The sequence below is a fragment of the Myotis nattereri genome (assembly GCF_964212035.1).
Source record: "Myotis nattereri genome assembly, chromosome: 15".
Classification (NCBI taxonomy): Eukaryota; Metazoa; Chordata; class Mammalia; order Chiroptera; family Vespertilionidae; genus Myotis; species Myotis nattereri.
In genome coordinates this window covers 40556001-40583886 of record NC_138090.1, presented here as the reverse complement: position 1 = coordinate 40583886, position 27886 = coordinate 40556001, and the positions used below count along the sequence as shown (strand labels likewise).

General features: G+C 59.3%; 1 protein-coding gene across 3 annotated transcripts; it reads right to left on the bottom strand.

The window, feature by feature from the left end:
- Positions 1 to 90: 90 nt before the first annotated feature.
- On the bottom strand, positions 91 to 27683 carry LTBP4 (latent transforming growth factor beta binding protein 4; the record flags this gene model as incomplete). Of its 3 annotated transcripts, XM_081107551.1 has the most annotated exons (33): positions 91 to 422; positions 1345 to 1497; positions 1848 to 2228; positions 3177 to 3329; positions 4022 to 4168; positions 4390 to 4518; positions 4834 to 4905; positions 5112 to 5378; positions 6674 to 6820; positions 8106 to 8231; positions 8311 to 8442; positions 10558 to 10689; positions 10868 to 10990; positions 11339 to 11464; positions 11684 to 11812; positions 13089 to 13208; positions 13286 to 13411; positions 14131 to 14373; positions 14886 to 15011; positions 15803 to 15928; positions 16010 to 16141; positions 16718 to 16825; positions 16943 to 17092; positions 17767 to 17931; positions 18348 to 18470; positions 18574 to 18648; positions 19033 to 19135; positions 19220 to 19467; positions 19649 to 19840; positions 24680 to 24789; positions 25339 to 25495; positions 25662 to 25720; positions 27526 to 27683. In XM_081107551.1, 33 exons carry the CDS (start codon positions 27681 to 27683, stop codon positions 274 to 276), a joined length of 4887 nt encoding a protein of 1628 aa, XP_080963677.1. In that variant the 3' UTR covers positions 91 to 273. The 3 variants fall into 3 exon arrangements, with proteins under 3 accessions (XP_080963677.1, XP_080963679.1, XP_080963678.1); XM_081107553.1 differs by lacking the exons at positions 24680 to 24789; positions 25339 to 25495; positions 25662 to 25720; positions 27526 to 27683 and adding an exon at positions 23259 to 23508; XM_081107552.1 differs by lacking the exons at positions 24680 to 24789; positions 25339 to 25495; positions 25662 to 25720; positions 27526 to 27683 and adding an exon at positions 23259 to 23508 and having other exon boundaries at positions 16718 to 17092.
- Positions 27684 to 27886: the final 203 nt, after the last annotated feature.

Sequence of the window (27886 nt, the reverse complement as noted above, 5' to 3'; positions counted from 1 at the left end):
GGGCAGGGGTGTAATCCAGTGGCTCAAAGAACAAACTCTGGGGCCAGACTGAGAATCGTGGGCAGACAGAGGCAGCAGGTACGAAGTAGGTGCTTAAAACTGAAAACGTTTATAAAAGGAGCGGAAATATGAGGGGGGCCGTGGGGCGGCGTCGGTAGAGGGGCTGGGGGTGCAAGAGGCGTCCCCACTTCCATCCGTCCGTAAGTCGTCCCTCTGTCCGGCTTCCGTGTGCGCACGCGCACCAGCGGGCAGGCGCGGGGACGCCGCTGCGGCTCAGGCCCGGGGGCGGGCGGGCGCGCAGTGGTGCGGCTGGTGCGTGGGTGCGAACCCCGGGCGGCAGACGCAGCGGAAGGAGCCGTCGGTGTTGATGCAGCGCGCGTTGACGCAGAGTGAAGCCGCCGCCTCGTCGCACTCGTTCACGTCTGGGGAAGGGGCACAGGGGCGCTGCTACTCGGGCGGGGACTCGGGGGCTCCGGGGCGAGGTGCGCGCAGAGCCTCCTGGCCGAGCGCGAGCCTGGCCACGCCGCCTGTGGCTGTGATGCCTGCACAGGTGGCGGGACTTCCCGTGCCTCAGCTCTGCGCTGTAGGATGGGTACGGTAGCCCCACGTCACTAGGTTTTTGTTAGGAAAATAATACTGATGGTATCAACCACGGTCACTGCCTCCTCCTAACCAGGCCTGCCTTAAGCACGCTACCTGCGGTAACTGCCTCCTCCCGGCCCCGGTGAAGGCCTGTGATTCCCTTTTACATAAGCTCCCCCCCCCCATCCCCCACCCCAACCACCCCCTCCCCCCGCCCCTGCACGCTGCTCAGTGGCTCTCCGCCCGGCCCCGCTGTTTCTCGGCTGTGGGACCTTGGGGAACTCAATTCTCTTTTCTGAGCCTCAGTTTACACACCCGCCTCGGTGTCGTTGTAAATCAGTATTAATGATGTTCACAATGACTTGAAGTTCTATGGCTACGGCCACTTGAGATGAGAAAAACTTAGCAAGGGCAGGTCACACGGCAAGCCGGAGGTCTCTCCGCTCCCCCAGGGTCCTGAGCTACTACTCTCTCAATTGGGCAAACATGGTTCGCACTCCCACTTTGCAGATGGGAAGCCTGAAGCTCCCCGAAGAGATCATGAAAACTAACCCAGGCAGCACGCGGAGTCCTGAGAATCACACCTGCAGGAGTCCACCCTCCTACCGGCTTCCGGCCCAGCCCGGCGCGGAGGCCAAGCTCTGCTTTCCTGCAAGTCAGGCTGCGCCTTCTGGGCTGGCCCCTCCCCTCGCCGGCACTAAGCTCCCACCTGCCGTCAGGGCTGCCACCCGACCCCCAGGCACGGCCGTGGCCAGCCCTCACCAACGCAGGCCATGCGGGTCATGTCCAGGCGGTAGCCATCGAAGCAGTCGCAGGTGAAGCCCTCGGGGACCCTCACGCAGCGGCCGTGGGCACAGCCGTCCAGGATCCCACACTCCTCCGCCTCCAGCCCCTCGGAGGGCCCAGCCAGGGCGCCTGCGGGGGACAGTGCGAGGACTCTCTCATTCAGGGTCTGTGCCTTCTCTCCCTCATCGCCCCTGGCTGCTCTCTGGGTTCCTTCCTGAACCATCCGTCCTTCTCCAGGGGGCGCTGTGGGGCCAGGAAGTGTATCTGGCTGAGTTCACTAGCTTTCCCTCTGTCCTCACCTCTTTCTTGGTGGGTTTACAGGTGTATCTGTTTTCTCCGACTGCATCTGTCTTTTCACATCTCTCTGTGCCTGTCTCTCCCCCTGGCTTCTTCGTTTCTGCATCTCCCTCCTTCCCTCCTCCCTGACTCCGTATCTGCACAGCTCCGTCCTCTGCGTCCCATGCGCCTGCAGTGCTCACCAGTGTAGCCCACGCCTTCACGTGGCTCCTCGGGCTCTGGGAAGGAGCCACGGGTGTCTCGGGACCGATAGCGCCAGCGGGTGCCGGGTCCAGGTGGAGCAGGAGGCTCAGATTCACCATAGGGACCACCATCATCCTCAAAGTCCGGTATGTCGAAGGGTGGCATCCCATAGGGGGCCTCCCGGCGGGCGAAGGGCCCAGGTGGTGGTGGGTAGGGGTCATAGGGTAGCACAGGTGGTGGGTACAGCTCAGGCCCATATGGAAGGCCCTGGTAAGGTGGACCGAGGTCTGGACCATACTCGTAGGGGAGTCCAAAGCCACCTGGCCGTGGGGGGCCATATGCAGGGGGGCGCAGCACATTGCACAGGGCCTCAAAGTCATCTGTAAACAGGAGACAAGCCTAACCGTCATTCCTTGCTTGCCTTGCACCCACCACGCATGACCCCCCGCCCCTGCACCCCCTCCGCCCCTGTGGGAAGAACCCAGAGGAGAGGGAGGAGTGCCTTGGGCTGAGGCGTGGAAGGGGCTTCAGAGGAGGGGACTTGCCTTGCAGGGTGGGGTCAGGGGTTCTGGAGCCAGGACTGAGGGTCCAAGGCCTGAGTCTAGGATTCCAAGGTGCTGGGGTCAGACGTACTAAGGACTGCAGCTAGAAATTATGGCCCAATGTTCTGGAATTTGGGGGATCCATGGGAACTCAGGCTAGGGGTCTACAGATATGGGATGCTGGTGTTTTAGGGACCAGGACTGGGAATTCCCAGAAACTGCTAGTGGGGATCTGGGGGCCAGGATGCTTGGGAGAGGATCTGAGCCACAGACCTGGAGGTCCGAGGATCAAGGATGGGGGCTTTGGGCCTGGGGCTGGGCTGGGTTCCCAAGGGCTGAGCATTGGGGGAATCAAGGGTTTTAAGAGCCAAGAACTGGGGCCTCTGGGGCTGTGTGTTGGGGTCTCAGTGCTTGGATATGTGTATCCAAGGCACTGGAACTTGGAGGCCTGTGGGTTATGACCAGAGAGCCTGTGGGCCAGGATGGATGGACCTGAGCACCTGGTACTGGAGGTCTAAGGCCTGGATGTGGGGGAGGGGCGTCTCATGGGCTCTTCTGGGGACCAGGAGTGAGGGTCAGAGAGACCAGACCTCAGGGCCCTACGGGACCTGCTGATAAGACTGGGAGGTCTCTGGGATATGACTTGGGGACTACAGCACCAAGATTTAGGGTTCCGAGGGGCTGAGTTTGGGGAGATCTGGTAGGCTAACACTAAGAGCTCTAAGGGTCTGGATTTGAAACCTGAGGGGCAGGACCTCTGAGTGTGGCCAAGGCAGATGGCAGTACCTGAGTCCTGGGCAGGACAGAGGGCACAGTCCATGCCCCAGGCCTCCCCGTAGAGGCAGCAGCACTCTGTGTACGTGGCCTGGCGGTCCAGCCGAGGGCGGCTGCACACGAGGTCAGCCCCCACTTCCTGCCAGCACACTCCCAGGTTGTCATCTGAGGGCAGAGACAGCATGCATCAGGGTGGGACTGACAATTGGCCTCCTCTCCTGCTGGAGCAGCCGGCCACTCTGCCTATCACCAAATCCTCATCGGCTGTGGTCTGACTCCCAGAAGCCCTCTGAGGTCGTTCCAAGGTTCTGAATTGAGAACAGGGCGTGGTCTGGCATGAGGCTGTCATATAGGCAGCGAGAGCAGAGGGGTTCCCATGACTGGGAGCTAGAAGCTGAGAGGACTATCCAATTCTGGCCTCTGGAGGGCTGTGTGACCTTGAGGAAGGTGATTTCCCTCTCTGAGCGTTGTTTGAATGAAGTGTTTGAGGATGTTGTAGGACCAGAGTTTGGGTCCGTGGGCAAAAAAAGAGAAAGAAAGAACCCAAAGAGATAGAGACAAACACATCCAAACAGTCAGAGATTCTAAGAAAAATGGGTCAGCAAAGAGGCAGAGAGAGAGAAAGACCCAGAAACAGACCTAGAAAAATGATAATCCCAGAAAGTGTCAGAGTCAGAGCTGCACAGGGAAATAACAGGGAACGCGCCCCTAGCACTCAGGCCAGGTCCTGCTCTGTCCTTAAAAATAAAATTCTTCACAACTGTCTTAGAAGGCAGGGCCACTGCCATTCAGCGACGGGCAAGAAGGATGCCGGGACTCAGGGGGCGGGCGGGCGGGGCGGGCTCCAGGTCGGTTACCGAGGCTCTGGCTCTCGTTGGAGACGCAGCGGCGCCGCGAACCGTCCAGCACCAGCGGGGGCTCGCACGTGCAGTGGTAAGAGCCCACGGTGTTGACGCAGCGGCCCCCCTCACACGCCGGCTCCTCGTCCGCGCACTCGTCGTTGTCTGGGGCGGCGGGGGAGGGAGAGTGGCTGAGCAGCAGCCCCCACCCTTTCCCGCCTCCCCAGGGCATTGGCAGCGATGGAGTCTGGACTCCGGGGAGACTTTCTACTGGCGGCGGCCCGGTTCCGAGGCGGTGGGGGCTGGGGAGTTCTTCGGGGATGGTGCGGGTGGGGATGGTGCGGGTGGGGATGGTGCGGGTGGGGATGGTGCGGGTGGGCTCGTACCGACACACTCCAGTCGCTGGGCAAGGTAGTAGTAGCCGTTGCTACAATAACAGGAGTAGCCCGGGGCCGTGTTCACGCACACACCGTTTTTGCACACCTGATCTCGGAACAGCTGGCACTCATCCACATCTGCGGGAAGGATGGTCAGAGGCGCCCCCCCCCCCCCGCCCCCCAAGAGAGAGATGGGTGGAGGCCAGGGATTGGGTGGGCTGGATTGGGAGCGGGGAGGCAGGGAGGCGGTGTGGTTAAATCAGGGAAGAGAGAGACAGATGGAGATAGAGCCCCAGAGGTAGAGACAGGGAAAGTGGGAGACAGAGAGATGGGGGTGGGGCGGGGGGAGGAGACAGAAACAGGGTGAGAGAGGGAGATGAAGGAAACGGAGGCTGGGTGGGAGGCAGCCGGCCTGGGGGCTGAAGGTGGGTGGGACTTAAAGCCTGGCCTCACCTCTCCGGTGGCTTGGGTCTCCGCTGGGCGCCAGGTAGCCCCTGCCATGGGGACACAGTGACTGGTACTCGGCTGCACACAGAGACAAGGCTAAGCCCAGACGCCCGCTTCCAGCCCCGCCCGGACCTGCTCACACCCACAGCCTCAGCGCTCACTCTGGCCGATGCCCACCCTTCACCCCGAAGTCTTCAGCCCTCATGCTTGTTTGTGCCCACCTCTCAGCCTCACGCACACCACCCAGACCCTCAGCCCCTTGTCCACCAGGAGCCCATGCCCACCTGTCTCAGTGCCCGGGCACTGCTGGATGCGGCAGCCGCTGCCCCAGCCCTCCCCCACGGTGCAGCAGCACTCCTGCCACGTCACGTTCCGAGCCAGGATGTTGTCACACGCATCTGGAGCTGCTGTGTCAAAGTAGCACTCCCGGCGGCCGCTGCCTACGGGTCCCTGCCTGGGTGGGCTGGGCCGGCGGGGAGGGGGGGGAGGGGGTGGCCTGTCTGGCAGGCCGGGGCTGGCAGGTGCTTGGGGCTGTGAGCCTGGGAATGTGCCTGGAGAGACAAGAGGCTTAGCTGGTGTGGGCTGATCCTCCAGCCCCCAGGATATAAGTGGGGAAACTGAGGCCCAAAGGGCTCCCAGCCATTAGTGGCAGAACTAGACTCCACTGTCATTGTCCGTTTCTCCTATTCTCACCTCCTGTCATTTCTCCACTTCTTGCCTTCCCACCTCACACTCTCCCAGACGTCTGGCACAATATGGCACCTGCAGTTTTCGTAGCAGAAGAGGGGGTTTCCCTGACCTCCAGGATACCTCCTTGGGCTCTCACATCCAACGTGTCCAAACTGGCCTCAGAGTCTTCACCCCCAAACCCAGGCAGCCCCACCGCTTGTCTGCTTGGCCTCTTGAGTGTTCTCCCACCTGCCCTCTCTTCCCCTCCTGGTAGGGCGGGGCTGCTGTGATCTAGTCCTGTCCTCTCTGCCCATGCCCAGTCCCTGCCCCCCAGAACCCAGGGTCACCTCCTCCAACCCACCTTCACATGGCTGCCAACGAGGCTTCAAAATCTGATTGTACCTCCCCTCGGCTCCAAGCCCGTCCGCGGTGCCGGGGTAACCTCGGGACATGTCTAGCCTCCTGACCACGGTGAGTCAGTGTGGCCTGGCACCAGCCTCCTGCAGCCTCTCTCCCCACTCCTCCCCTGGCTCTGTCAGTCCTGCCTCCCTGAACTTACTTCAGCTCCTCCAACATGCCAGGCCCTCTCTTGCCTGGCCAGACCTTTGCCTTTGTCCTGGCTCTCTCTGCCCCAAACGTCACCCTCCCCTACTTCACCCACTACTCATCCTAACGCTCAGTTCAGAATCCCTCCGACAGGGGGCCCTCCCTAACTCTCCTCTCAGGCTGACAGGCCCTTCCTCTGGGGCCCAGAGCCCAGTCGCCTTCCTGGAGACGGGCTGTTCCCTCGGGCCTGCATTGCCTCAGCCCAGCGATTCCTCTGGGCTGTCACCCCTAGTGTTCCCTCGGGCCGCCCCCACTGTGTGAGTCTCTCCAAGACAGAGTGACCGTCTCTGGTCACCGCTGTGTCCCCGGTGCCCAGAACAGGGACTGAACACGACGGATGCCCATGAACAGTTGCTGGCTGAAGGAAGCTGGTAAAGTCGGCCGGGCAGGCTCCAGTTCTCCTGACTCTGAATCCCACTACCCAGATTAACCCACAAGTTCTGAAGTTTTTTGTTGTTTAAAACAAAGGCATTTAACTAGTGGCAGCCGTCACCTCAGGAAGGGTTAAACCACATCATTTTTCTGTGGGGCAAGCAGCCATCAGTTAAATAGGCACCGACGTCAGTCTCACCAGCAGAAGCCCGTGGGGGAACACAGCGCCCAGTCATGGGGTCAAACTCCTCAGGACTGGTGGGGCAGACGCAGAGGAAGGAGCCCTCCACGTTCTCGCACAGGGCAGCTCCGCACACGCCCTGCAGTGTTTCACATTCATTCACATCTGTGAGCAGAAGACAACAGGGGAGAGGAAGTCAGTGGTGGCCAACTCTGATTCCAAAGGTCTAAAAGTCTGAGCTTTCAGATGTAACTGGTATTAATGGCCCAGCCCCCATCATCAACTTCTCCTCTGGTGATAAACCCCGAAATTCCATTGGGAGACTTCTGCTCCTCTCCTTCCAGCCCATGTGTTTCGAGTGGGGCTACGTCTACTCCTAGGAGTGGGACGAGTCCCAGGCACTGCCACCAGGTTGCTGTGTTCCTCTGGTTCAGAGACAGGCAGTGCCTAAGCCGGGCCAATCAAAGCCAGTCCTGAGACTTTGGCTGAAAATATCAAGAAAGAGCCTCCGTCTGTAGCTAGGGCTGCCAAGATGAGGATGTTAGCTAGAGGTGCTGAGACCACCTTTGTCATCGCGAAGAGAGAGTCTGCCTGCAAATAAATGCAACAGAGGGAAGCAGAGCCGAGAGAGGAGACAGTCAGCCTTGTGATAGTTCCTGGGTGCAGGTATGCCTGAAGTTCAAATATATCCCAGGACTTCACAGGGTTAATTCCCTTTACAGAAAGGCAGCCTGTTGTGTTGGCATCTGTCAAAACTTAGAGAATGTATACTTAAAATTCATGCATTTCACTGTATGTAAATTGAACCACAAATGAAAATGTCTATACACACATATTAAACTCTGGTTAATAATATGCATACTGAAGAATTTAGAAATAAGTGTATTGATGCCTGTAATTTAATTTTAAATCTATCCAAACAATTAGTTGTATTCATGGATAGAGGTTTGAGGAAGCACGTGTAATAAAATGGCAGAATATAGGTCAGGCTGTATGTTTAGAAAGTGTCTTCATAAAATGTTGGGAAGCCTGGCCCGGTGGCTCCGTTGGTTGGAGCGTCATCCTATACACCAAAAGGTGGCAGGTTCTATCTCTGGTCAGGGCACTTACCTAGGTTGCAGGTTTGATCCCTGATCCATACAGGAAACAACCTATTGATGTTTCTCTCTCACATCTCTCTCTCTCTCTCCAAAAAAAAAAAAAAGTTGGGGAAAATAATGTTTATGTACATTTAAGATTAGTGCATTTTACATAATTTATGCATGATTTTTTTTTAAGCATCCCCCGCATAAAATCTGAATAAAGAGGGTTTCCTGAAGATGGATCTAATATCCCAAGGTCTAAATTCCATATCCCCAAAGTTCACATAGTGCAAATCTATGGAGAGGGGCTGGGCCTGACCGACCTCTTCCCCACCCTCTGGTCCCACCCACCCCCTAGAGCCCCGTACCCACGCAGTGACGCCCGTCCCGTGCCCCCTCGTAGCCCTGGTCACAGAGGCACTGGAAGGAGCCAGGCAGGTTCTGGCAAACGGCATGGGCCCCGCAGAAGGACCGGTTCCGGCATTCATCCACATCTGCAACCAGCAGACAGTCAGACCATTGCTGGACCTTCTATCTCCTCCACAGCTCACCCAATGCCCGAAGCACACCCACCCTGGCATCCGCCCCCAGGCATGGGCTGGTAGCCAGGGTCACAGGTAGGCGTGCAGCGGTAGGAGCCGGGGGTATTTTCACAGCGCTGGGCTCCACAAATTGCCGGGCCATATTCTTGGCATTCATCCACATCTGCGAGAGTGGGGACAGGGTGGGGGAGGAGAAGGGAGTTATAGGCCTGGGTTCACAGGTTCCTGACGCCACTTTCCGTTCTCAGGACGGAGAGGTTTCTAGGAATCTTATATTCTAGGAGTCTGAGCTTCTTAAGATGGACAGTGGTAATAATTCCAAAGGCCTGGAACATGGCTCCACCTCAGGCTTTTGCACGTGCTGTACCTCTGTCAGGAACACTTTTCCCTCATCTGCATGGCGTCCTCCTTCACTTCACTCAAGTGTCTAGGCCAAGGCCTCCTAGCACTCGCCCCCCCACTGCCCTGTCGTCTCTGTCCATTTGTTCTGCTACATTTTTCTTCTTAAACTTGACACTGTCTTATAACCACCCCCCTAGAATGCAAACCCCACAACAGCATGGACTTGTGTCTGTCTTGTTCCCCACTGTATTCCCAGGACATAGAACAGTACCTAACATACAGTAGGTGCCCCAAATTGTTTACTGAGTGAGTTTTGAATTAATTTACCTACTTATTGTCTATCCTCCCCCCCCATGTGGCAGCTCCATTAAGGCAGGAATTTTGTTTGACTTACAGCCTGTTGCCCCCCAGTGTCTGGCACACAGCAGGTGCTTAGTATATTCTTGTAGAATTAGTGAATGAGAGCCCCTGAAACCAGGTTTCTATGAGCCAGAGCTGTGGCAACCAGAGAGCCAAAGGCATCCCACAGTCATTTCATCTGTTCCACAAAATGCTGATCCGCACTCCATCCAAAACAATGACTTAGATTAGTCCTAGCCTCCTGTCTCCGCCAGTACCCTGCCAGAGCCTGCTGGGGGAATGGGGCAGGGGGACTGGAAGGTGAGGGGTGAGGTGGGGGCATGGAGGGGTAGGAAGGCATGGAAAATGAGAAGAGTAGGAAAGGGGCGGTGTGAAGGTGGAAAAGAGACCGGAAGGTATAGACCTGTAGTTCCCAAGGCCTGGAGAAGTCTGAGGAAAGACAAAGGACCGAATCTGGAGAGACAAACAACACTTTAAGGGGTGGATTGTAAGTGGGCAGGGTCAGTGCTTGGGAAATCTGGGGAATTTGGCATTGGGAAAGGATGGGGCCCAGGACAACCAGGGTTGCACCTCTTTGGAGGGACAGCTGGAAGCAGAGTGAGTGGTGGAGGGTGGGGAGAGGGCAGGTCCAAAGAAAGGGAGCCTGAAGAGGGAAAAACAGGGAGTTTTAATCCAATGAGAAAGGGGGAGAGGCTAACTGTTCTTGGGTTAGGAGATGACTTGCTGGGATAACTCAACCGGCAGAGGGGGCACGGGCTGCTTCTGGAAGCAAGGCTTGGCCTGGGTCCTGATAGTAGTGACTTCACCCAAACTCCCACCTCCCTCCACAAGAAAATACAAGACACTAAGATTTTAAAAAAATATTTTAAATATATTTTTTTATTGACTTCAGAGAGAGAGAGAGAGAAACATCAATGATGAGAGAGAATCATTGGTTGGCTGCCTCCTGCACACCCCACACTGGGGATGGAGCCCACAACCCAGGCATGTGCCCTGACTTGGAGTAATCGAACTGTGACCTCCTGGTTCACAGGTCGACGCTCAACCACTGAGTCACACCGGCCAGGTGACACTAGGATTTTTTAATTAAAATAATATTGAATATCAACTGTAATTGACAAATTAAAAATGTTTAAAGAAAAAAAATTTTTAAAAAGAAAAAAATAGCCCAGCTGGTGTGGCTCAGTGATTGAGCATGGACCTATGAACTGGGAGGTCACAGCTGGGTTCCCAGTCAGGGCACATGCTCCGGTTGCAGTGGGGGGCGTGCAGAAGGCAGCCAATCAATGATTCTCTCTCATCATTGATGTGTCTATCTCTGTCTTTCTCTACTTTCTTCTCTGAAATCAATAAAGAGAGACGAAAGAAAGAAAGAAAGAAAGAAAGAAAGAAAGAAAGAAAGAAAGAAAGAAAGAAAGAAAGAAAGAAGAAAGAAAAAGAAAGAAAGAAAGAAAGAAAATTCCAGCAGAGATGGGGAGAGAATTAAGTGCACTGGTTGGGGCCCTTTCCCGCCCCACAATCTGTGAGGCAGGCGTCCCCAACTCCAGTAACTTCAGGGCAAGGGCAGGGGTCTCACCGTCGCAGGTGCCCTCAGGGCCCGCGTTGTAGCCGGGGTCGCAGTCCCGGACGCAGCGGTAGGAGCCGGGGGAATTCTCACAACGCTGGGCGCCGCAGAGGGCCGGGCCCCGCTCTCGACATTCATCCACGTCTGGGAGGTGAGGCCGGGCGATCAGACGGGGAAGCGGGGAGGCAGGGAGGCAAAGGAGGAAGTGCGGGGAGGCGAGGAGAGGTGGCAGTCAGGGCGCGGACGCGGGGACGCGGGGACGCGGACAGAGGAGGGAGGCCGGAGGCAGAGGGAGAGGGGGCGGGCCGCGCAGGCCTCTCACCGAGGCAGGAGGCGAGGCCGGGGCTGGCGCGGTGTCCCGGGGGACAGACGCACTCGAAGGAGCCGTCGGTGTTGGTACAGATGCCGCTCTGGCAGAGGTCCTCCTCGCTGCATTCGTCCACGTCTGCGGGACAGAATCCAAACCCGACCCACCTCCTCCTCCGCCCCCTGCCCCGGGCCATGCCCCTCCACAGCCCGCTCCGCCCCCGCCAGTCTTAGGCTCCTCCCTTCCCAAGCCCCACCCCTCCGACGGGGTTAGGCCCATTCCTGTCCAACCACTGCCCAGCTGCCCAGACTCTGCTCTCCCTGTCCTCTCCCAACCCCTCCCCTCCCATCTCAGCCCCGGGCCCCACAGGCTCCGCCCCCAAAATGCGTCCAGACTCCATCCAGAATTCAGACTCCCCATTCCTGTCCTGCCTTTTCCTGGTATAAGACCACCCTTTCCGGGTCTGGGCGCAGCGTGGGTACAGACCGAGGCAAGAGGCTCCGCGGGGTCCGGGCCGGTAGCCGGGGGCACAGGTACAGGCATAGGAGCCGTCGGTGTTGAGGCATTCGCCGTGGGGGAAGCAAAAGTCGCCCTCCAGGCACTCGTTCACGTCTAGGGTGTGCGAGACAGAGCTGGGGGTCACCGGACCCGCCCCTGAGACCCAAGCCCCGCCCACAAGGCGGCCACCTCGCCCCCAAGCCGCATGCTCTGTTGGGTGGGCTCTTAGGCTCCATCCACAGCTCCTCTGTCCAGCTTCCAACTCTCCAACAGGCTTCGCCCAGGAACCCATGCCCATCCCAGGCTCTCGGGCCCTGGCCCCATCCTGCCCACCTGCGCAGGGCCCAGGCCGGCCAGGCGGCGCCCGGTAGCCAGGCGCGCAGCTGCAGTGGAAGGAGCCTTCGGTGTTAGTGCAGTGGCCATGGGGGCCGCAGGAGGCGCCCGAACTGCATTCGTCCACATCTGTGGGAATGGGGGTTCCAGAAGGGTCCAGAATAAAGGGGGACCCATGTAATACTTTCAACAATAAAGATTTTTTAAAAAGAAAGAAGGGGTCTAGTCTAGAGACACACCGGACGGATTCCATTGGGGCAAGGGGTCTACAAGAGGTGGTGGGCAGTGTCTTGGTTTGGACATGGGAAGGCTCCATGGCAGAGGTGGGCTGGGGAGACCCGGGTTCTCTGATTCTGGGGACCATGATTGGGGGTTCTGCGGGTTTGGGTTTTTGGAACTCCCTGTGCCAGGATCCTGGGGTCAGGTGAAGGGACTCTGCACTGGTACAAGGGTCATAAATTAATTCGGGTAAGGGGTCGGGTATTGTAACCCAGGATCACTGGATGACATTCTGATGAGTCAGGGGTCAGGGTCACTGAATTGGAGGATCTGAGACCAGTTAGGGTCAGGTGTTATAGTCAGGGTCCAGAGTTCTGCCTCTAGTCAGGGGTTGGGGCTGGGAATGTGAACCCAGTCAGGCCCCAGGGAAGGGACTCTGAGCAGAGACAGGGGCAGTGAAAGAGAGAGTATCAAGGGTTACACAGAATCAGGGGTTGTAGCAGGGTTATGGTCAGGAGTTATGGTTAGGTCAAATGTCAAAGTCAAGTTCAGGGGTCACAAGTCACATACAGAACTTGTGACCGTAAGGACAGGCAGGGTCAAGAGGGTCACACTTGCTATAGAGTTGTGGTAAGGGGTTATTAGCAAGGATCATGGTTAGGGTCAAATGTCAAGTTTAAGGTCTATGAGTCATAGAGTAAGAAGTCACATTCAGGGTCAAAGGTTGTAGTCCAGGTCAGGAACTGCAGTCTGAGTCAGGGGCCCATAGTCTATGTTAAAAGTCACAGTCAGGCCCTGGCTGGTTTGGCTCAGTGGATAGAGCATCGGCCTGTGGGCTGAAGGGTCCCAGGTTCGATTCTGGTCAAGGGCACATGCCCAAGTTTTGGGCTCGATCCCCAGTGTGGGGCGTGCAGGAGGCAACCAATCAGTTATTCTCTCTCATCATTGATGTTTCTATCTCTCTCTCCCTCTCCCTTCCTCTCTGAAATAAATAAAAATATATTTTTAAAAATAAATAAATAAATAAATAAAAGTCACAGTCAGGCTCTGGGACGTGTGGTTCAGGTGAGGGAACTGAGGTCCAGGTCAGGAGGTTATGGACCAGGTCTGGGTTGCAGTCCAGGACAGGGGTCGCCATCTAGGTCAGAAGTTATACTGCAGGCCCAAGGTCATAACCTGATCTTACCAGTACATCGGCCACGGTGCAGGTGGTAGCCGGCAGGACAAGCCCTGCACTGGAAGGAGCCAGGTGAGTTCACACATTCCTGCCCAGGACACGCCAGGTGGTTCTCACACTCATCAACATCTGAAGGACAGGGGAGAGTATGGCCTTGAAGGAGTGCTCTCACAGCCTCCTCCCCCCGCCACAGGCCTCCCACTCACCCTCGCACTCGGAGCCAGCAGGGCTGGGCTGAAAGCCTGTTGGGCAGACGCACTGGAAGCTGCCTTCTGTGTTCTCACATCGTCCGTAGGCACAGGGCTGGGGGCTACGGGCACATTCATCCACATCTGGGGCAGAGGGGACCAGTGGGGCTGAGGAAGGAGCCTGGACCCATCTACATTGCCATCACCCACCTCAGCCTCAGCGTTGCAGTCTGGAGGCAGCCTCCTGGACTTTGCCCAGGCTGCTCCCTCCTCCCTTGTTTAATGGTCCCTCCACAGCTGCCAGGGCAAGGTCTGGACACCACCTCTGCATGTGGCCCTCCTGCCTCAGAGCTGCCCCTCCTCAGGAGTCCCACAAGCAAAAGAGTATCGTCCGAAGAGGGAGGGAAAGCCCAGCCGGTGTGGCTCAGTGGCTGAGCGTCGACCTATGAACCAGGAGGTCTTGGTTTGATTCCTGGTCAGGGCACATGCCTAGGTTGCAGACTCAGCTTGTGGGAGGCAACCGGATCAATGATTCTCATCATTGATGTGTCTACCTCTCCCTCTCCCTTCCTCTCTGAAACAAACAAACAAAAAGTATATTAAAAAAAAGAAAAATTACCAACCCTCCCCCCGCCACAAAAAATAAAAACAAAAAGGGATGTAAAATGGACAACAGCTTCCTATGTGGAGAAAGAGGAGGAGACTCTGTAGTCAGACCCTCCCATCCGCTCAGTCTCCCCCACCCTCCTGTGTCTGTCTTCCACCACTGAGCTCCATAACCCTGTCTCCCTGCGCTCCCCCCAGTCATGTCTCTCTCCAGCCCCCAGCAAAGGGGTGGAGTGCACTTGGACTCGCACCCTCACCTTGGCAGGGGGCCCCTGGCCCTCGGGACCTGAAGCCAGCAGGGCAGGCGCAGTGATAGGAGCCCGCGGTGTTGTCACAGCGGCCTGGCCCACAGGGTGGAGGCTCCTGGGCACACTCATCCACATCCTCTTCACACGCTGAGCCCCGGAAGCCAGCCGGGCAAGCACAGCGGAAAGAGCCAGGCAGGTTCTCACAGACACCTCGGCCACAGAGGCCAGGGCTCTGGATGCATTCGTCCACATCTGAGAGGGCAAGGACCGCTGTCATACCTCCGCTATGCCCCCCATGCCGCCCTCTGCCTCCCTGACTGCCACTGCGTTGATGTTCCACCCTCCACCACACCGCACTCCATCCTCCATCACTCTTTCTCCTTGACTCCACCCTTCAGCCACCCTCTCTCTCATCATTCTAACTCCATCCTCCACGGATCTTTTCCATCCCTATTCTAAGCTGCCTGTCTGTCGCCCAGAACTCTGTCTTTCTAGCCCCCACCGGCGTGGGCCTCGCTCTGCTCTGTCCCCCATCACTGGCGCATCCACCCTCCATGGCTCAGTCTTCTGTTTCCCACCAGTTGGCCTCTCTGTCCCCGTGTCACTGTCTCCACAGCCACAGGCTGCACGTCTGGTTCTCAGAACCTGGCTTCTGTCTCCCATCAGTCAGCTCCATTGCCATGTGTCTTCCTTCCTCATCACTGCCGCTCTGCCCTTCCGCCCCCCTCACATCCCCTTCCTCTCTGCCCCTTCCAGTTCTTCACCTTGGCAGCCTGCTCCGTGGGGTGCGGCCTGGTACCCAGCAGGGCACACGCACAGGAAGCTGCCTGGCGTGTTTTCACAGCGCCCACGGTCACAGGGCGGCGGCACGCGGTGGCACTCGTCCACGTCTGGGGCACAAACCGGGAGGCTGAAACTGGGCCAGACACCACCCCCCTCCCCGCAGTCGCGGGAAATGGGGAGGGCAGGGGTGGAGCCAAGCTTAAACCCGAGCCAGGATGGGCGCGAGGCAGAGGCGTAAGGAGTTCGGAGTCGGTAGATTGAAGGCGAGGGCGGGGCTTGAGTGTCGCGATCAGGACAAGGTCTGGGGACCCCACTAGGGGAAGGGCTGAGAGGTGAACCGTGCAGGGGGCAATGTGTGAGAGCAGAGCCTGGGCAGGGCGAGGGAGGGAAGAAAGTTTGGGGGACCGAGCAAAGGGGTGGCAGGAGAGAGGGAAGGGGCGATTTTGGGAGGGGGCACTGACTTGGCAGGTGGAAATCAGGGGTCATGGCCAGTAGGTAGGTTTCGGTAGTCGCAGGACAGAAGGGGGTCTGGGGGTGGGCGGGAGCCAGTCTGGCACATGGAAGGGGAGGGGCCAAGGGTCTGGAATCTGGGATGTGAGTGGGGGAGGGGGGGCGAGGGAGGGCGAAGCCTGGACCTGGTCGCCAGAGAAGGTTGAGCAGTAGCAGAACAGGGACCGGCCCGGGGCCGGGAGGACCTGCTGGGCCGGGAGGAGGCAGTGGAGGAGCCTAAGGGTGAAGGAGAGCTAGTCTGGGGGAGGGGCGGGCCCGGGGCTAGGGAGACGGAGTAGGGCCGAAGGGGCTGGGGGAGCGTGAGCGGGCGGGGACGGCTCTGGAGGGACAGCAGGCCCGAGATCCCCGCGGAGGTGAAGCCTGGAGCCGGCGGGAGCGGATTGCTCACCCAGACACTCAGTAGCCCGCGGGCCAGCTCGGAAGCCGGGGCCGCACACACAACGGAAGCTGCCTGGCGTGTTTTCGCAGCGCCCGGGGGCACAGGGCGGGGGCATGCGACGGCATTCGTCCACATCTGAGCACGGAGCGGGCTGGTCAGGGGGTGGCCCGGCACAGTCCCCCGCCCGCCTCCGCCCACCCACTCTGTCCAGCTCACCAATGCAGTGTGTGCCCTGCGGGCTGAGCCGGAAGCCGGAATCACACGTGCACGTGTAGCCCCTGGGTCGGGGGATGCAGCGTCCCGGGCCGCAGACCTGGGGATTGCGCTGACACATGCCCGCGGAGGGACCTGGGGATCCAGTCAGCCAGGTTCCCCCATGTCTTATACCTCTGTCCCACTTGTCCCAGAACAATCCTCTCAGATGCTCTACCTAAAACACCTTCAGGGATGTCCCTCCCCAAGCCCTGTGTCTTCACCTGTGATCATTTCTTTTATGGTGGGAGGTTCTCATCAGATCCCCTCCCTAAATTTCCCCATAATACCACCCTAAAGTCTTCATTTTTAAATATTTTGCTCTTCAATTATCTGCCTCAGGTGCGTTCTTAGTGCCCGCATGAAAATACTGATTTGCCTAACATTAACTGAGCACTTACTCTGTGCCACAGTCACTGAATGCTCACAGTGATTCCTATTTTACAAATGAGGAAACTGATTTGCCCAATTAACAAAGAACTTTAAGCCAGGCTGTCCAACTCCAGCTCTCGACATAACCACCACCCAACCCTCCATACCTTTATCTCTTTTACCCCCCTGAATTCCTCTGACTGTGGCATCCCCGCTTGTCCTATCCTTGAAACCTCCTTCTAAGACCCCCATCTGTAATATGTAATACCCCATCAATGCCCTGGATTCCCTCTACCAAACCTGGTTCAGGAGCCTCAGGACCAGTCCAGGCCGGGATGCTGGGTGGGGGAAGCTCAGGCCCGGGCCGAGGCTCAGGCCGGGGCTCTGGGCGATGGGTGGGCAGAAGGCCTGGTAAGGAGAGGCTGTCATTGAGTGGAGACCTGGATTTCGGTGCCCCATTTCCTTTCCCTATGGGGCTGGGGCAACCCCTAGAGACAACACACCCTCCCCCAGAAGCCAGCTTACCTGTGGGTGACCGAGGGGTGGAGGGTGGGGCACGGGGCTGGCTGAGGGAAACTCGGGGTGGCTCCTGGCTCAGGGGTCTGGTGTTGTAGCGGAGGTCAGAGGCCGAGTAGTGGTAGCCAGGGCCAGCAGGACAGATCTCCCGAAAACCCTCTGGGAACAGGAAAGGAAGGGAGAGGGACAAAAAGAGGGCATGAAAGCGGGGGGGGGGGGGGGGTTGGTTGGGGATGAAGGGTTGGCCTGGGAGTGTATCAGGGGTTTGGATTAGATGCTGGGATGGGTGCTACCCTGGCCAAAGGCTGGGACATCTCAGAGGCCAAGTGTGGGACCAAGGATGGTTTTCCCTATTTGGGATGGTGGTGGGGTCTGGTTTGGGGTCTTCAGAGGACTAGGATGAAGGCCAGGAAACAGTCAGGTCCCTTGTGGGGTCTGGTTTTAAGCAGAAGCTACATTTACAGGGAGGTGACTCGGGGAGGGCCCTGTGTGGGGCGGGGCCCAAGGAGGAGCCTATGTTGAAGGCAGTGTCTCAGGACCTGGGGACCTGGCTAAAGCATGGGGACAGGAGGGACAGGTGGAGTATCTCAGGAGCTAGGAGTGGCCAAAAATGGGGGTGAGGCTCAGAAGAAGGTAGTGTGTCTCAGGGGTAGATGCGGCCAAGGATGGTTGTGGCCTGGGGCAGAGTTCAATCTGAGGGTAGCGGGTCTCCGAGGCTGGGGAAGTGGCCAAGACTAGGAATCAGCCAGGTTTGGGGGCTGTGAGCCTCAAAGCCTGGGGGCGGGGTCTGAGGCGGGGCCTAGAGGGGGGTAGGCGGGGCAGAAGGCGCTCACCTGAGCCGAAGGGTGGGCAGAGCTGGCAGCCCCGACCCCAGGCTTTGCCCACACGGCTACAGCAGCAGATCTGTTTGGTGATGTTGCGCAGAATGGGCAGCGAGCAGCCGCCGTCGCGGAGCACGCGGAAGCAGGGCCCCTTGGCCTCTGAGATCACGTGTTGGGCTGGGGAGGGGGAGGAACACTTCAGAGAGGGTTTGGGAGGGCAGGGCATCTGCGAGGGGGGTATCCAGGGAGGGTTTGGTGGATTCGAGGGACTTCAGGAAAGGTCTGAGAGGGCCGGAGGGGTGAATGAGACAATCCGAGACGGATCTCGGGGTCTGAAGAAGTTCTGGTGAGGGAAGGTGGAGGATTTGGGGGCCGGGAGGAGCTGAAGGAAGGCTGGGGATCTGGAGACAAAAGGGGTTCTTAGAAATGGCTGAAGAAGGTCCAGAAAGTCCGAGGCGGATCTAATGAGAGACCTGGGAGTCTTGGAGGGTCTGGGGGTGTTTAAGGAAATTAAGGGTCCAGGGATGTGCTGGGATAGGCCTGAGGGCACAGCGGGACGTGGGACCCAGCCTCGGGCCCGCTTGGTGGCTCACAGATGCAGCTGCTGCGGGAGGAGTCCAGCAGGAAGCCGTCCGGGCACACGCACGTGTACCCCCCGTGAGTGTTGGCACACTCCCCGTGCTGGCAGCGCCCGCCAGTCGCGCACTCGTCCACATCTGCGGGGAGGGACGCAGCGGTCCTAGTGGTGTCAGGACCACCTCCCGCCGGCCCCGCCCTGAGCCGCCCCGCCCACCACTGCCCCCCCCCCCCCCCGCTCACCTTCGCAGGACCCGTTAACCCTTTCGAAGCCAGCTGGACACGGACCACCTGGGGCTCCCACTCGGTTGGAGTTCCCTGTAGAGAGAGGAGAGGGGCGTGCCCAGGGCGAGAGGATCGAGAAAGGAGTGGGCGCGGACGAAAGTGGGGTGGAAGGGACTAAGGGTGTAGGGTGTCGTTTGAGTTCGGGTGGGCGCTCAGTTGGCGGTCCGACAGAAGATAATGGGGTGGGGTTTCAGACGGCACGGCTGGGGCCACGGGACAAAGGCAGGCTGAGAGCAGAGTAGCCAATGTCCAAGGTGGCGTAGGCGGTCCCAGAACATACGGATAAGGCCAGACTGGAAGGGACCCCCAGCCAGGCAGGCCTGGCTATTTTGAGGACAGGTTTTGTCGCCGGGCGGAGTGCGAGGGGGTTCTCACCCCTCCCCAGCTCCGAGCACCTCGGGGCGTCCTGGGGCTTACCCGGGTGCTCCGAGCACGACTGACAGTCGTGAACGCCCCAGGCCACGCCAGCCCCTCCGCAGCAGACTTCCCGCGTCCGGAGCCCGGGCAGCGGGGACGCGCACTGTGGGGAAGTGTTTGGTGAGTGCGCCTCGGCGCGGTGGCCCGCGGGGGCGGGGAGGAGGGGTCCCCACCAGCCTCCTCTCACTTCGCCTCCGCGCAGCTCCCGAAAGCAGTAACCAAAGCCCGAGGCGTCCGAGTAGCTGTCCTCGCGGGGAGCGTTCTGTGCCAGCACCGTGTAGGGCGCCGCCGCCTCCGCGCGGGCCACCGCCTCCGCCCGCGCCACCGCCTCAGCGCCCGCCACCTCCCAAGGGCCGGACACGCGCTCCACCTGGTGCACCACCACGGACGCCTCCTGCGGGTGCTCCACGTGGACGCTCACCATAGATGCCACACCTGGAGGAAGGCATCGCGGGCAAAGGGGTGCATACCGGGTTCTTAAGGAGTGGGGCGAGGAATGGGTGGAAGGGCGCCCTGGGGAAGGGTACTTAGGGGGAAGGCAGGAAAGGTGGGGTCAGAGGCAAGGCTAGGGGGTGGACAGAGGGGTAGGAGAGGACCCCGGCCGCACTCTCCTAACCGTGTTCATCGTCGCGGTGGTTGGCTAGTGGCATGGTGTACACGGAGCGAGTGAGGCCTGGCATGGCCGGCGCCGGGGGTTGAGCGCCCGAGGAATGCAACTGGCAGAACTTGCCAGCGAAGTCCGGGGGGCAGAGACAGCGGTCAGGCTTCATGCACACACCGCCGTTATGACAGATCAAGGGACACAGGACTGCGGGGAGAGCGAGGACACTCAGAGTCAGCAACCCTTCTGGCAGGCATCCCTCGGGCCAGCTTACCCGAACTAGCTCAGCCCCTAACACTGTAACTACACCCTCAAAGCTACCACTCAGTGCTAAGTCGCTACGCCTTGAGCTGTCATGTGCCACTTCCACCAGTCCTTGGCTGCTAGCAGTAGCTCGGTCCAGTTGTCCAGACCTCTGTGGTTGGCTCGCCACGCCCGCGGCTCTTCATTCACTGTCATGTTATCTCACCTCCCTCTCCAGCCCCACTTTCTGAGCCCCTCCCACCCCGCCTCCCAGCTCTCTGGGCGGGTGTCTTAGCTCCGCCCACCTCACTGTCTCCGCCCACCTCCCCTGGCTTAGACTCTAGCACTGCCTTCCCGGCTGTACCAGCCCCGCCCACATAGCGCTATCCCGGGGCGAAGTAAGCATTTATGTATTTAAATTAAGTTATTGGGGTAACTGGTTAATAAGATCATATAGGTTTCAAGCACACATTCTATGATACATGATCTGTGTCCACCACCCAAAGTCAAATCATCTTCCGTCACCAAATACTTGGCCCTCTTTCCATAAGCATTTAGCCTTGCCCACCTCATCTTCAGGCTGAGTTTTGCTGTTCCAGCCCCTAAGACCCAGCTAGTGCCTTGCATTGACTAAAACCACATTTTAGTCACTTCCTGGCATCACTCCCCCCTTGCAGCCCCGCCCACATCACCTTCTTCCCGCGGGATTGTAAACTCCGCCTAGCTAGCTGTCCAACTTGCTGCCTTTAGCTCCGCCCACCTCCTTTCCTTCCTTACGCTGATTTGCCCGGGCTTACTTGTTCAAGCCCCTCCCACCCCGCCTCCCAGCTCTCTGGGCGGGTGTCTTAGCTCCGCCCACCTCACTGTCTCCGCCCACCTCCCCTTGGCTCAGACTCTAGCACTGCCTTCCCGCCTCTAGTACCCCGGGGCGGAGCCATCAACGGGAACGCGCCTCCTCTCTCTGCGCGCACTCGCTGGGCCCCTGGCCACCTCTGGGCGGGTCACTGCCAGCTGTGCGGCGGGGTAAACAAAGAGAGGGGCGCGGCGGGGGTAGGGCGGTGGCTCCGCATTCCCGATCCTTGGGGAGCCCCGGGGGCTGTTAGAGCCAAAGAAGGCCGGACGTGTGCTTCGAGGACACCCCCTCCCTTTCTCCCCAGGGCGACCGAGAACAGCTGGAGACAGCTGTGTGGATGGGAGGAAGGGAGCAGGCGGCCAGAGCCGTCCTGGAAGGCGCGTGCGGTATTCTGAGCCACACACTGCAGAGAGGAAAGCAGGAAGAGAGCCTCCTCCGTTTTGAAGGGTTAAAGAGACTGGACTCCTGGGAGACCGGCTAAAGGGCAATACTCTAGGGTTCAAAGACTCAAGTTTTCTAGAATGGAAAGGGAACGAGCCTAGCTCAGAGGATCTGAGGCGCCCATTCAACAGGAATCCATGAAGTCCTTTTGGAGAGAATTACCTAGAAAAGAGGACTCTAGTGCCTTCTAGGGAGCGCTGGAGAAGGGTACTCAGGGGATGGCCAATTTGAGGGTGCTGAGAAAAATGTTAGAAGAAGTGGGATTTCTGGGAGTCCCCAGCACATGAGAGCCTCAGTAGTCTGGGAAGACTCTAAGATGCTGTGCGATCCCCCTTCCCCTCCCAGCCAAGGGATTGGGTGCCCAAGTCTTTTGTTTAATGGCTGGTGCCTGGAGTCCTAATCAGCTGATCAAGGCTAACTCTGGGGTTCTCTGAAGACAGATGGGTCAGAAGATCCTGGAGAGGGGGTCAGCTGAAAGAGAAGGACTTGGAAAGATAGCAATTAGGACTCTGATGGGATTCCATTGGAAATATAAGAAAATGGCAGTCTTTTGTGGGAAAAGAATTCAGCTAGGAAGTGGAGTTATCAGTGTATAGGGTTTGTAATCTGGGGCTCCTCTGGAGAGTGGGGAACAGTAGCGGAGGGGAAATACTACAGAATTTACTGGTGACAGGTACAATTGGGGGATTACATCAGAAGAATGGGAGGGAGGAAACTTCACCGGAGGGGCTTTTCTCTAGTTTATTGATGGGGGTGGGGATGGGACTTAGGATCTGAGGGCAAACACTCTAGCCCCACTAGTTAGGGGAGCTAGCCCAGGATTCCAGGTTGCTCTAATAGGGATCCTTAGTAACAGGCCTAGGATAGGTAAGGTCTCTGCTGGGGGTTGTGATAATCAAACTACGTCTGGGGGGCAGGGGGGAGGAGGGGGAGGGCACTTCCCAGCCTCAGAGCATTTCTCCACCTTCTCTTGGCCTGAAAGCAGGCCCCCCACCCAGCTCCCTGAGGGCTCCCATGCCAGGACAGGCTGCTAGATGGGCATGGCCAACTCCACCCCCCACGCCCCTGGAGAAGTGAGGAGCTGAGGACATAGGGGTCCTGCCGAGGTCAGCCCCCTTTCATATGCCCCTCCTTGTGCCTCCAGGGGCTTGGCACCCTCTTGGGCACGGCGCTTGGCACGGGTGCTTTGGGGCTGGGCAGGGAGGGAGTGAAGGAAGGAGGGAGGAAGGGGAGGAGAGAAGGAGTGGCAGCAGGCGGGGCTCAGGCGGGATGAGCTCACGCCGCCAGGGCTGGACTGGCTGGGGGCCAGGCTGGGCGAGTTTTCGGCGCCAGGGGCCCCCACTCCCCACTCCAGAGGGCCTCTTGGGTTGGGAGCAGGTAGGCCCCGACCAGAGAATCAGCCCATCCCCACACCCTGTGGCAAACAGGTGGCCCATTCTCCCACCTCACCTGAGCCCTTGGTGACTCCCTGGTGCGGTCCCCCTTCTGTGCCCTCTGTCCCCAGGGGCACCCCATCCCCTAGCCCTCCTATCTGGAGTTCTCTCCCATGTGTGACCCTTGCAACTCAGGGTCCTGCAGAAACCCTCCTTCTATGGACGGGTTCCCTCTCAGCTCTCCAAATCAACTCTCCTCACCCCAATCTCCCTCCGCACAGGCACTCCCATCCTGGATTTTCCTAATCCCTCTCACTCATAGACACAGAAACTGGGGACCCCCTTCCCCCCCCCCCGCAAGCCCTGAAACTCTCCCTTGGTCTTTAGGGACCCACTATAGTCTCCATTCAAGCCCCCTTTCCCCAGGTTCCCAAGGCCCTCAAGTCTGGTATCACCAAGATTGACTTGAAGGCTGGAAAGTCGGACCCAATTCCCTCACGTGGGACGCCACAGGTCCCTGAGAACCCCTATTGCTTGAAAAATCAGGACCCAACCCCAAAAGCCAGGAATTTGAAGCTTCCCTTCTTAAGTAACCAGGGATCCCCCCAGCACAGGGAATCTGGGCTCCCTCTCCCTGGGGGACTGTTTCCACCATCCCCAGGGGTTTCTCCTCCCCCTGGGAACCCCTCCCTCGGGACCACCACCCCGCACTCACAGGCGCGGAAGCCGGGTCCCCCCGGGGCCGCCCCGCCGGGCGCGCCGCTGTCCACGATGGTGGTGTTGCGGGGCGCGCAGATCGGGGTACAGCGAGGGCCGGTGGGCCCATGGACGCAGCGCAGGCTGCACACCGCTGGGGTAAAGCGCACGCGGAGGCGCTCTCGCGGCTGGCTCTGTCCGGGCTGCGGGGCGAACAGCGCCAGCAGCACCAATAGAGACACCCAGAGCAGCCGCGCGCCGCCCGCCATGGCTGCAGCGCCGCGCTCGGCCGCGCCGCCGCCCCAGCCCGCCCGAGGGGCCCGGCCGCGCCCGCCCGCCCGCGGGGGAGGACGGCCGCGCCCCCGCTCAGGCCCCCCCCTCCCCACCACTCCCTCCCTGGCGGCCGCGCGGGGGCGCGTGGGGCTGGGCGTGCAGCCAGAGGCGCGCAGGCTGGGCGCTAGACTCACAGGGGGCGGGGGCGCCCCCTCTGTCCCTCCTCGCTTCAACAAGTGAATGGGGCCCACGAGGGAGCGGCGAGGAAGGGAACAGGTGGGGGCGGGCTCATTTCCCCCAGACAGGCCTGAATCCGTAAAGAGGAAGGAGAAGTGGGGGCCGCCTTTGGGGAGGCGGCTAAGGGCTGCTTCTCTGCCCTAGGTAGAGAGAAAGGGGCTTCATGTGGTTGGGACCGTCACGGCGCATCTGGGCAGCCAGGTGCGATTGGGGGAGAGGAGGGTCTGCACCTGGGCACATGAAGGAACTGGGGGTCTGGATGGTGCGCAGGGCGCTGGGGGGGGGGCTTCACTAGCATCTGGCCAGAAACCCCCACACCTGGTAAAAGAAGTCAGAATGAATCAGGGGAACGGTGAACTGAGGCTGTGGGCGGGGGTCCTTACATCTGGCCAGAGGCCCACATCTGGAAGACTTTAGGGAGGAGGGGACACATCTGGGCTGAAGGCCACAGCAGGAGGGGTACTTTTGAGGGTGGTTAAAACTAGGGGGTGTGCTAGCCCAGGGGCGAGAGCTGGAGCGAGAGGAGAGCAAGGGAAGCAAGGGGAGGCCTTTGGCCTCTAGCCGCCAGGCAATTTTGGGCATTCAGTGACCGGGCAGGCGCCAACCCGCACAATCGCTTTTGTTGTCTGGGCTAGTTCAACTGCGCTCTCTGCCGGGACAGCGCCCCCCTCTTTGGCCGCGGGGAGCCCGGACGCCTGGCTTCCCGGCCCCACCCCCGCAGGTCAGCGCCTCTGGCCAGCGTCTGGTCCTGTCCTGGGCTTACCTCTCAAGGCCGGACGCCAGGGTCCCTAGAGGGGGCCGTGTCCTGGGGTGGGGTACTGAGCTACAATGGGGGGCAGCTAGGCAGCGGCTGGGCCGTGGGAACCAGACGGCTTTATCAGGCCCGGAACCCTCCCCCCTCAGCGGCAGGGGAAAGGCGGATGTTCTTACCCCGGGCCTGGCCGGCAGGAGTGCGCTGTGGGGGCCTCTTACTCAGCAGTGCCCGGCCCCCTGGCCCACGGGGCCGCCGCCTTCTCAGTAGAGCTCTAGCCTCCTGCAGCCTGGGTGGGAGGGGGCAGAGAGGGAGCTGTCATTGCGGTTAGGCTGACACCCGCCCCCCTCCCCCCAAGCTGGAAGGGCCTTCCAGCCAGGAGGGCTTCCCGTGTCGCCTCTGCCCACCATTCTATCCCACCCCCACCCCCACCCCTCTATAGGGACCAGGCCTTGAGCATTCCTTAGAGGCTTGGCGAGAAACAGACAAAGGCTGTGGGAGAATCAGATGAGGAAGCGAGAAAGAGAAAGAGAAAGAGGAGAGACAGAAGAAGAGAAACAGGTGACAATGAGGGAAACAGAAGGAGACAGAGATGGGAAGAACAAATACAGAGAGTGGGACAGACAGAGAGATAGACTGAAAGGCTCAGAGACTGCAATAGGGAGGAACAGGAGAAATAGAAACATACAAGTTGATAGAGGAGGGAGGGAAGGAGGGAAAGAAGGAGAGGGAACAACTGGGAGGAGGAGACCCAGGGAGTAGAGTGGAAGATGTGCCAGAAATGGCGGAGGAGCTGGGAGCTGCTGAGCATTTGGTAGGGGAGGGACTGCACACTCACGTCAGTGGCTGCCAGTTCAGGGACACCTGTTTCTTCCTCACGCTGGGGCTGGGGCTGGGGCTGGGGCTGGGGCTCAGCAGTGCAGGGGACCCTGGTGCCAGGCACCGCTGAGGACCTGCACACTTTTCAGGTGGGCAGCTCTGGACCCTGCAGGAGGCTTCGGAGACAGCCAGGGACTAAGTGTAGAAGGAGGGGACCAAGTCCCTCTTCCCATCAAGTGCATCCAGATCTCCAACTGGGATGAGGGGTGGGGAAGGGAGCCCACAGCCCCTCTGTTCATACTCCATGTCACCCCTACCTGTACCCCACCTAGGAGAACCCACCTCTGAAGCAACGGCTCCTCCTGAGTGACCGGGCTGGGCAGCAGCGACAAGCAACAACACTGTAACAGAGGGGTGGGAGTCACTCAGGTCTCTAGGGTTCTAGAACTCCCAAAAGGAGGGCAATGAAGATGGGGGGGTGGACCAAGATAAGGCTTGAGGGTGCTGGAAATAGATATGTGGCCCATCTGAGGCACTGCGCTGGATGCCTGTTTCTCTATCTATACAATGGGAGGCAAATTAGCTTAGTCTCTCTAGGGATGAAGGTCACAGCAACCTCATTTTTACTTGTCTTCTGAAGTTTTTGGAGGTAAAGTATTCTTGGAAAAGACACTTTAAAGTATTTTTTAAGCAATTAAAAGAACTCGAAGGGGATTTCTAAGCGCATTTTCCAACCCAGACAGTCTGGGAATTTAGGACCCTGCCCTCCGGGCACATCCCTGTCCTGGACTAGATGTCATCCCGCGCATGGGCGCTAGGTGGCGCTACTTCCACAGGCCTCAGCGGCTGGGAAGTAAAGTCCTTTGACTGTGGGTCCAGCAGGGTTCGGAGGTGGAGGGGGCTATAGAAGGAGCCACAGCCCAGGACTGGGAATCCCGAGGCTGAGTTTTAGCCCATTCCTGCCCTTGCAAGCTCGTGTGTCCCGGAGCCAGCGTCTCCTGGTCTTTGAGCCTCGCTTTCCCGTCTGACCAGGAGGAATGAGTTGTTCTTGGAGAAAACTCTGCGCCCAGGGGGTCTCAGATTCTGGGTAGTGGAGCCCTCAGCTCAGACGCAAGTGCGTCGAAACCAAGGGGCCCCCCAGACAAATCCATTATTGCCAGGCTAAGGGGGGCGAGGGAGAGGGAGAGCGCGCAGGCCCTGAGAGAAGCGCAGTGGGGGGTGCCTCCAAGGGGACATCGGGCGCGTGGACTCTTCCCAAGACGGTAGGGGCCCAGTGGGGAAGGAAGCCGCCGGGTGGGAACCTCCGGGACCCCGATCTTGCCGTCATCCCTCCCGCCTTTTCTCCGGGTTAACCCGTTCCCGGCCCCGCCCCCGGTGCGGCTCGGGTTACTAAACGTATTCGCAGAGACCGTGGCGGGAGCGCAGCCCGGGGCCTTTGTAACGGAGCGCTGGGCTCCGGGCAGGGGGTGGGGGTGCTGCGCAGACTGTTTCCTTGGATCTCGTCACCGTACACAGGAAGGGTGGCTACAACCCCCAAATCTATAGGAAATTCTGGGTCTCTTGCCGCGAAATCACTGGTACCTCATTCAAGCCTGAACTCCTTTAATTCTAGGGTAACTCCAGTACCTCCAACCCTTATGAAACCCGAGGATCACCCCACCGGCACCATTCCCCGCAAGCCCTTCCGCCATCAACCCGAAAGTCCACGTCTTCCTCATTAGGAAGATTCGAGTGTCCCTTTTAATTAATCCAGGCGCCCCCAAACCCTAGAACACCAAGACATCTTAAATCCCTCATAAATTTCCTTCGTCACCTCACCTACTCTTCCTCCTTGAGCACCCAAGAAACTTGGGGAGCCCGATCCCAGTTCGCGGGCCCCACCCATCTATCGTCCTAGGAGAACCCAAAGCCCTGCCCCCATATAAACTGGGACCCTTCCCTGAGAAAAAAACCCAGAATTCCCTGGAGCCACATCTATCTCTACCACACACATCAGAAGGGAATCGCTCCCGTTAAAATCTCAGCGATCCCTGGATTCTAGCCCCTGCAAAATCAAGGGCCCTAATAAATCCAAGCGCTCTGGCCCTTTCATCCTCGCCCGAAGCAGGGGGCTCGGTTCCCCTTAGAGAGAAAAGTCCTGGCCTCCTGGACCACCACACCATTCAGGTGGAGGGGGCACAGGGAGAGGGGCTGCAGCGGGGCTTACCCGGCCGGGCGGCCCGGGATCACCGCAGCCTCGACGGCCTGGCGGGGGCTGGGGCTGGGGCTGGGGCTGGCGGCGGCGGCGGCGGCGGCGGCTGCGAGGAGCGGCAGCAGCAGCAGCAGCGGGAGGGGGCGGCGGCCGCCGAGGCCAGGCCACCGCATCGTGTCCCGTGCGGAGTCCCGCTCCAGGCCGGCAGTCTGTCCAGTGGGTCCGGCTCTGCGCCGCCCGCCCCACGACCCCGCCCGAGGCCAACTCATTTTCTCCGAGTCCCGGTCGCGGGCTTCGAACTTCTCGCCAATCAGAGCCCGGTGCCGCCAGGGGCGCTGCCTCCGAGGCCAATCGGAAGGCGGTAGGGGCGGGGCTA